Below are 9,477 nucleotides of genomic sequence, written 5' to 3'. Positions count from 1 at the left end.
TGTATTTTTAAAACTTTGCAATAAATCAATGAATAATATTATATATATTCAAGTCTTTTTATTAATTAAATCTAATTATATTAGTCTAACATAAGAAAAATCAGTTACGACTAACATTATTCGAAGTCTCATTATTTAATTTAATTGAACTTGGTTTAATTCAAAAAAAGATTTGAATGTATATTATTTCTCTAAATCAATAATTATGCCACAGATATGTCTACCTATGTACCCAATTTTGATGCATTTTAAGCTTCATTGTTTCCTTGATTTAAGCAAAGTTTATTGTCGTATCAATAACGACTTAGCAAACACAAGACCGGTCTTGTTTTGATAAATTGAAGGAACCTGGCTAGAGAATATTATCTGTATATACATGTAAGTTTCAATTAGTACTTCGATCTTTATCAGACAATACATGTTCCATATAATTATTAGTTTCATTCTTCATCTGAATGTACAATAATGCTGTTTATTTTGTTTCATCCAACCAATTTAGCTATGCTACAATTTTAAACCAAATAATAGCGATCAGAGCAACTTGTATATATATATATATATTTTTTTTTTTTTTTTCATGTTTTCAAAAAATGTAGCAACAACGACAATAAAAGAACAGCGATAAAAAGAAAACACGAGAAGAAAAAGAATGAACGCAAAAAAAAAGAAAAAAATACGCATAAGAAGAGAAGGAGAAGGAAAAGGAGGAGAAGAAGGAGGATAAGAGAAACGCAAAAATGTTCACGTAGTTGAAATGTGTATTTACGTTTTCACTAATGAATTGATTTTTGTTGGATTTTGACTAACTTAATTGAGTTTAATTGTCAACAAAATTTAAATGTGTAGTATGATTGATATTATAAACATTACCCTTCAACAACCAATTGTACTTTTAAAGTTAATATTTTTGTCCAATAATATATGTGTGTTATTTATAAGTTTATTAATATAATATTAATTAATTATTTCTTCTAATTTTATCATTACTTTAATGATTCATATCAAATTACATATTTACAACTTATTAGATAAGACATTTCAATTAAAAAAATACAACTTTTTGTGCGTAATTTTAATAAGCATGCATGTGAAAACCTTAAAAAATAAGTATTCATATAAGGAGGAGTAGCATTTTAGTACATGGTTTTGTGTTTATTGCCTCGAATGGCAAGTTTATCTTGTTAGTAGTGTCTTTTGGACTTTTGTTTGTTCTTGTTTTTCTAGAAATTCTTGTAACTTTCAACTACGAGGAAATAAAAATGTGCTTTTGAATTTTAAATACCTAAACTAACTTTCTTCAAGAGGAAAATTAAAAGAACATCGGCTGAGACATCACATGATACATACACACTTAGATATATAGTTGTCCTTCAAATCCTTTGACAACTAAAAAAGCTACTTTTCCTTTTCTTTTTCTTTTGATAATGTCTTCACTATGGTATTACAAAGCTGCAATTGATGTTGGACTAAACTCCATGGCTTTTTTGTTTTTATGTTATATTATCTTAAATAAAAAAAGAAAAAAATGATTTACATAGAATAACTCGTGTTAAAATAATTTTGAAACGGTTATGACCCGACCCTCGAGTCGCATTTAGACGGTTTCAAAACCCGGATACCCGAGGTTGGCCCCCCATTCTTCTAGAAGGTCCAAAACAGCCCACATTCCCTAACCAATATTCAAATTTAAATACATTTCTTATCGTAGCCAGATAAGATGATATAACTACCACGAAACTATATAAAGAGGAGGCAAAGGATCTTTCACGTACGTTATTTATCCCTCACACCTTATATCTTTCAAATTCATTTTGATTTGGGCGTCGGAGTGTCTTTGCAGATACCACCCACATTGCTCCGGTCAGATAAGTCCCTGATCCATCTCACAACCCGTACCAAAAACCCCCAGTACATTGGCACCGTCTGTGGGGAACTGCAATGCTGTGGCGGCATGGCGGATAACCCCGAGGAGCAATCCCCAAGCCACCACCGCAACTCACACACACGAAGCCCAACTCCCGAACACCGGGAGCCGCCCCTCCCACCCATGGGAAGATAATAAGCGCTATTCGCCAACCAATTCCACCCCAACAACAACCAAAAGAGGACAACCATCCACCCCTTGAAACCCGGGTCTCGACAGCCTAGGAGAAAAGGAAGTCCAAATAATTTAATAACTGTGCCTTCGGGTACAAGACCTCGAGGGGCGGGTTACGAATAAAGAACGTTATCACGCGGAACATGGAAGTCATGCGGCTTCCAGAACCCGATCTCACCGTGAAACTAGGCACAACAGGTCACCTGACCGGCGACACAGCAAGAGACACGACCGCAGTATTTTTCGGGACCCGAAACACTGACGTAAAGAAGACGACTGATGGCACCACCAGGAAGCCAAGCGAGCAAGAAGCGAACATGTGATAATGGGAATCGCCCCATTCACCGACAGAATTTTAAGAGCCAAGCTTCCAAAGGGATTTGACAAGTCCACAGACATGAAATACGACGGGACCAAAGATCCCCAAGAACACCTAACGGCCTTCGAAGTCAGGATGAACCTAGAAGGAGCTGCTAACGCGGTCTGGTGTATGGCCTTCCCGGTAGCCCTAGCTGGCCCTGCTCCCAAACTATTCAACAGCCCTCCCAAACGGTTCACCACCAGAATCACCAAAGCCAAGCACCCCATCAGCTTACTCGTAATCACCCAGAGACAAGAGGAATCCACGAGGAAATACCTCGATAGGTTCAACGACAAGTGCCTCACAGTCGACGGGCTCACGGACTCGGTCGACAGTCTCTGCCTGACAAATGGCCTAATGAACGAAGACTTCCGAAAATACCTCACCACCAAGCCGGTTTGGACTATGCACGAAATTCAGAGTGTCGTAAGGAAATACATCAACGACGAACAGGTGAATCAAGTCGTGGCCGCTAATAAATGGCAGCACGGCAACACGACACCTCGCAATAACCCGCCACCAAAAGAAAGCCAGAAAAAACACTCCAAACCGGCAAACCCTAACCGATTTTCCAAGGTGGGAAAGTTCTCAAACTACACCCCCTGCTCGCTTCCATCACAGAAATTTACCACCAAATAGCAGAACAAGACATCCTCCCGAAAGCACGATAACTGAAAGAGCAGACATGCGGCAACAAAAGCCTGTATTGCGATTATCACCGAGGATATGGACACAAAACCCAAGACTGTTTCGATCTGAAAGACACCCTTGAACAAGCCATCCGAGATGGCAAACTCTCCGAGTTCGCCAAGATCATCCGGAAACCTAGAAGAACGAAAAGGGAAAGATCACCAGACCGCGAAGGCCGCAACCCAAGGACATTATGACAAACATCATAAAAAAGTCCTAACTCCGACTCCACCATAGTCGTGAACATCATCACCGGAAAGGATGCGCTAGAAAAGTCAAAATCGGCAGTGAAAAAGGACCTTAAAGTCCTGGCCGTAAGAAACCAAGCTCCAACACCCCTGGCCGTAGAGGCAATTACCTTCTCCCCCAATTAACTTTATTTTTATTTGTTATCTTATTTTTTCTTCTAAAAACAAAATTTGTTATGTTCACTACAAGAAAATATTGCAAGTGTTCTGGTTGTTCTATTGCCATGCTTTTATCGATTTATTAGAACCATTTTTTGTCACGCTTTCATCTATTGATATGCTTAAAATCATGGTTGTATGTTATATGTATAACCTATAGCCACGCTTTTAAAGCGTGCTGAAAAGTGGACATACAGTCACGCTTTTAAAGCGTGCCAAAAACTAAACATACAACCATGTTTTTAAAGCGTACCAAAAAGTGAAAAGTTATCGTTACACTCTCAAAACGTGACCTAATCCTTTTCAAATAAAAAAAATAAAAAATAAAATAAAAATATTAATAAATTAATCTTTAAGATAAAATAGAATACTAAAATTAATCTTCCATTGATTTATATGAATTATGTACATAATAAAATATGAATCAAATATCTAAAAAAAATTAAATTCAACTTCCAAAATAAACATTTAAAAAAGTTACAATTTTATATTAGAAAAAAACTAATCTAATTTCTAGACAACATTTGGACTTTTCAGCAAAAATTAGTAGCCTTGCAACCTTTGTTGTAAAGAAAGTCTTTGCTTCCTTTTTCCATGATCTATTTTTCATGCAGCGAAACTTCAACTAAGAGAGCTATATGATTTGAGGATCATTCAGCAATCAGCATAGAGGATATTCAAATCCGAGGGTTTATAATCAGTCCTCAATATCTTAACAGCCTAGACATATGCAGAAAATAAAAGAATAAGTTTAAAACAATGAAATACATTCTACACCAGTTATCAATGTAAACTCTGGCAGCATAGATATGCACGCATTAATTGTCAGTTTTGCGCTGCTTGGCTTCCTTTTTCTGCTGCAGTTCACCCTACAAATGTCATTGTACAGTCAGTTAAATGGAAAAGACACCAACATGAAATTTTAACTGTTAATACTTCCATACTATGATGCACGGACACGGGACACGATACGACACGGACACGCCGAAACGCGAATTTTAAAATCCTACATGACACGGAGACACGCATACATATAAAATATAAAGTATTTTTTAGATAAATCATAATGATATTTTGATATTTTATTGATATTAATATATAAATTAAAATTTTTAATTCTTTTTAAAGTCTTATTTTAATATATCAAGTATTTAAAATATTTTTTATTTTAATAAATAATAATATATACTATATCTAAATTTATTTTAAGAATATATGTTAAGAATAAGATTGGACATGTTGACACGGGATGGTATTTAGGTGTGTTCAGGCGTGTCCGGAGAAGAATTTTTTATTTTTTATTAAGACACGGTTGGACACAGCAGACACGCGTGTCGGACGAGTGTCGGTGAGTGTCGTATCCGATAACTTAGCGAAGTGTCCGTGCTTCATAGCTTCCATGCATGAATGCAAAATTCAAGAATAATTACTCGGATTTACCAATTTTAGCTTCAAATCGGAGATAGTCTGCTGTTTCTGATGAGCAAAAAACTTCAGTGACTGAAACAATAGAAAGCAGACCACTCTAAATGAAAGAGGGAATCCAAACAATGGGAAAGGAAAACATATAAAGGATTTGGATGTGAATTTCCCAATGAAAACTAGGAGATTAATGACATGCTAACGAAAGAAATCTTACTCCGAGTCTCTGCATTTCAAGAGATCTTAGCAATGCTTTTCTTTTGGTTAGGAGATTTTTTGCTACCTTTTCTGAAGGCCTTTTATAGTTTTTACCACGGTAGATAATGATTGCATGCCCCTCTTTGAGTTTGTCAACTGAAACCAAGATTCCACCACTCTCAGTCTCCAGCATTTTCGCAGTGTATATGACCCGACTGATTAGTCTCTGCTTTGTGATGACCTTTACAACTTCTCTGTGTTTCCAGTGCTGGTGTAGGCCTTCCAATACACCATCAAAGATTCCACGCCTACCTGTATTTGTTTAGCATAAATTTTTTATTCGCCAAAAAATAAAGCTTTTCGGCGAAAAGAGACAGATGCAGATGGAATTTCGTTACCAAGCACTAATAAACCACTCATCTTCAATCCTATCTTTCGGAAACATTGTCTCTCCTCATCAGTCATGATTTCTACGTCTGCATCCTTCTCTGCAGGAGTCCATGCAGCATCTAACTTTGCTAGTTCCTCTGTCGATCTCTCTGTTTTCTTGCTAATCTGCAGAATCAATAAGTTTATTATAGAAGTTCCAGTAGATAAATGCAAAAGGACAGAAAGTAACAAAATGAATCTCACAATTAAAGCTTTGCGCTGTTGCTCTTTCAATTGCCTCTCCAATCTATATATTTCTGCTTCCAGTTGAATATTTAAATCTGCATTGCCATTTTTTACATCCTCAAGCTTCGTTTGGATTTCCTCAAATTCTGTTAAAGTTCCACTTGTACTTGTTTCTTGTTGTGCATAATCACTAGAAGAAACGGCTTCATTTGCTCTCATCCGTGCAACTTCTTCAGAAAGTTGGCAACTTTTAAGTTCCAATTCTCTCTCTTCCACCAAAGATGCAACATTGCTAGGAAGGAAATCGTTTCCCCTGTAGAGAATTATGTAATACTTGTTACGCAGCAATGTAACTCCCCCGGTTAGAAGCTGCATTGCAGATATCAAAGTTATACATACACATTTGTTTCTCATACAAAACAATTAATATACAAAATGTAAAAGGATAGTCCAGTGCCCCTTCCACCACTATCAAATACTAGGCATATATAGAAGCTAATCATGAAATTATTGTTTTTTTTTTAAATTGGTGCAAGGGATGATTTTAGCTAAATTGAATTATTACAGCCCTTACCGAGCAAGTTCACAAGAGAGAACAACCAAAGTGATCAGTTTTTCCCCAAAAGCAAGTCAGTATAATCAATAAATAAGATCAAACTCAATGAAGCACAGATAGCCTTATATGCATAATATCAATGACACAAGCTCAACATATACCTATTTAGTCTATGATGTCTTGAAACTTGCATATACTGAACGATAGATTGTCTATCAAACTTGCCTTTAGTTCATTGGCCATCAATTCATTGTCGGTATTTGGAACTCCAAACTTGATAGCAATTTTTGCAATAAGACTCTTCTCCCACAACTTTAGGATAGCAGCAGCTAAGCCTTGAAGTCTTCTGTTCCTTCCTTCATAGTTCATATTAAACACACAAAATGATTTAATTGACTTTATGCATAAAGGGATAACCATGAAAGTATTTTTGAATATAGCTTTTTTTTCTTTCTGAGAGCTAATATTGGTTGACAGCCAACTTATTATGATTTTCATATACATGTATTGATTCGATTCATCAATCTTCAAGCAATTAATTCTTGTTACAGAGACTGCTTTTCTATGTATGATTAGTTAATATAATAGCATCAACAACAATGTATTTAGGTGGTCTATCAAAATTGACATCAACGAGGTGGCTTGATTAAGAACCTAAGTCATATGATAGAACATAGCTCCTCACACTGTTGAATAATTTTCATGCACAGCAAAATAAATCATTGACCACAAACCACCAACATCCAGGAGCATACCAAGGACAAAATGGACTGGCAAAGGTTTAGCAAGCTTCCTGAAGAATGTTAACTCATAATCAGTAATTTTTGCACTTGAATAAGGTGGACACAGCCTAAATGGAGGCTTAAATCCAGGAACCACTTCTGGAAGTAGATCAGCATCTATTGGAAGTGGCTTGGGATACCACCAATCAACGAACCGAGGTCCTAAGTCATCCAATAATCTATCAGTCTCCCTCTCATACAATGATCCACTGCAATGCACTTCTTGAATGCAAGTTGATGTGGAAGCATTATTGTTACCATTCCGGCTTGGCATGTCACTAGTATTGTTGGATTTAACTGACTCCACCATGTTCGTTACATAAGGACTTTTAGTTTGTCCATGAATATAGCGAGGATAAACCTTTGGAGAACTTCTAGAAGTCAACTGATAATTGCATCCTCGGTATACAACATGAGTATCCTTCCTACTCCAAACAACCAAACCACCAGTCTTCATCTATCCACACAGAGCAAACACTAATGTAGCCATCAGATAACATGGATGCACAACAATTACAACACGAACCATACACAATACATAATGGAAATAATTATCCAAAAGTGAAACAAGACTCATCAATACTAGAAGATTCATACAATTACTACACATATAAGAGATATTTCCTGCTTTCATATAGCAATGCTATAGCACATTCACTTGAAATATCAGAAGTCAGTAATTACTTGTAAGTCAAACTTGCTCACATCAATTTCCGTTCTTGAACATCTATCTATAAGTATACTAGGAAAATCCTTGGTTCAACTCTTCAACTCTCAAAATTGGAAATTCTACTAAACTAAACAATTGCCTAACCAAGAAAAGAAAAAAACTTCAGAAGCAGGGAGCTTAGCCAAGATTACCCATCTTTTCCATCATTATCAGTCAGTCAAAGCAAAATATGTTAACACAATGTTTCTAACATCCAGCAATATGATCATTGCAATCAATTTAACATGGAAGACTGGATATTCTACTATAAGATTTAAAAATTATACTCCATATACAAGTAAAGACCACATTAAGGACAAGGGCCTAACCTCAACAATTTCTCGAGCTCTATCCATATTCTTGCATAAGGGGATGTCAAATTTAAGCATGGCAAGCTCATTGTTCCTCCAAGTCCTTTTGATTTCATCCACAACGTCTTGTGTAACACCAAGTTTCTTAACCTTCACCCAAATTCTCATCTTTGCAGCCTCACTCCTAAGCCTCTTAAGAAGCACTTCATCAAGAGTCAAATCAGCAGCAGTCACGGGCTTTTCCTTCTTCAACCTCGCAAACAAAACACTCTTCTCATCCTTCTCCCATGGCATTCTCCTCTTACTCCTCCTAACCTGCTCCTCATCATCATCACCATTCTCCTCCAATTTACCATAATACCCATCAAAGTTTTTATCTTTTGCTGAAGAATCCATCACAGAAACATTCCTCTCCCAAGGCATTCTCTCCTTGCTCCTAACCATAACATTCTCCTCCAATTTCTCCAAATACCCTCCAAAGCTTTCTTCTTTTGCAGAAGAACTCAATTGGGTCTCAGCTGAATTACGATTTCTCCGAAGTCTCTCAATCCTTCTGGCGATTCTCTTCATGACCTTCTTCCCTCTGACCTCTTTCCCATGGAGGGCCTTATCAACACGCTCAGATTCTTCTTCTTCTTTATCCATGTGGCGCTTGCTGAGCCTCTTGTTTTTGGGCTTAGAGAGGTCAAGGACGTCGTGAGGTTGGAGAAGAAGGGGACCCTTCATCCATGGAGGTGTTGGAGCTTTGACTTTGATGGTGATGGAGGAAGCATCATAATGAGAATTGTTGGGGTCTTTGGGTATTGGAATGGAATTGGGATGGTGATGCTGATTCTGATTGTTGTTGTTGAATGAAGAGGAAATGCAAGTGTAAGAGTATGAATGCGTTGATGAGTTGAGAGATAGATGAGGATGAAGTGAAAGGAAGAACATGATTCAGTGTTAGCAAGTTTTCTGTCACAACAGCGCCATGGAATAGAAGTGAGCCCAAGATTTTTATTTCTTGAGTAAAACCAAGTTCTGAAAACCAAACCACTAATCAAAATGTTTTAGTTATTGGTTTATTGCTCTAACTAATTCAACCGTTGGTTCAACCGAAAAATTATTTTATAATAAAATAATAAAAAAATATAAATAAATATACTAAAATATAGTTATAGGTTGATATAAATATTTAAATATCATCTAAATTTAAAACACTACATCAACTAAAATTTTATAATATTTTTGAAATATAAATTTAAAAGTCAAAATTTTCATATATTTAATTGAGTTAATTTAATTTATATTCTTTCATTGAATTAAAAGACTGATCATAATTAATTTAC

At 36.2% G+C, this 9,477-nt stretch overlaps 2 protein-coding genes across 3 annotated transcripts; one reads left to right on the top strand and one right to left on the bottom strand.

Moving 5' to 3' along the window:
- The first annotated feature begins 2,423 nt into the window (after nt 1–2,423).
- Nucleotides 2,424–3,098, top strand: LOC107467946 (uncharacterized). The gene has a single exon (XM_016087175.1). The coding sequence runs from the start codon at nt 2,424–2,426 to the stop codon at nt 3,096–3,098; it is 675 nt and encodes a 224-aa protein (XP_015942661.1).
- Nucleotides 3,099–4,116: 1,018 nt separating this feature from the next.
- Nucleotides 4,117–9,207, bottom strand: LOC107467976 (chloroplastic group IIA intron splicing facilitator CRS1, chloroplastic). 2 transcript variants are annotated; one of them, XM_021131637.2, is made up of 9 exons: nt 8,168–9,207; nt 7,103–7,586; nt 6,573–6,703; nt 5,810–6,160; nt 5,575–5,731; nt 5,196–5,488; nt 4,997–5,056; nt 4,372–4,425; nt 4,117–4,276 (listed from the first exon to the last, which is right to left on the bottom strand). In XM_021131637.2, the coding sequence occupies exons 1-8, from the start codon at nt 9,080–9,082 to the stop codon at nt 4,375–4,377; spliced, it is 2,442 nt and encodes an 813-aa protein (XP_020987296.1). In that variant the 5' UTR covers nt 9,083–9,207; the 3' UTR covers nt 4,117–4,276; nt 4,372–4,374. The 2 variants fall into 2 exon arrangements, with proteins under 2 accessions (XP_020987296.1, XP_052110659.1); XM_052254699.1 differs by having other exon boundaries at nt 4,117–4,425.
- Between the last annotated feature and the right edge of the window lie 270 nt (nt 9,208–9,477).

Source organism: Arachis duranensis, chromosome 9 (genome assembly GCF_000817695.3).
Source record: "Arachis duranensis cultivar V14167 chromosome 9, aradu.V14167.gnm2.J7QH, whole genome shotgun sequence".
Classification (NCBI taxonomy): Eukaryota; Viridiplantae; Streptophyta; class Magnoliopsida; order Fabales; family Fabaceae; genus Arachis; species Arachis duranensis.
This window is presented reverse-complemented; position numbering and strand designations above follow the sequence as displayed.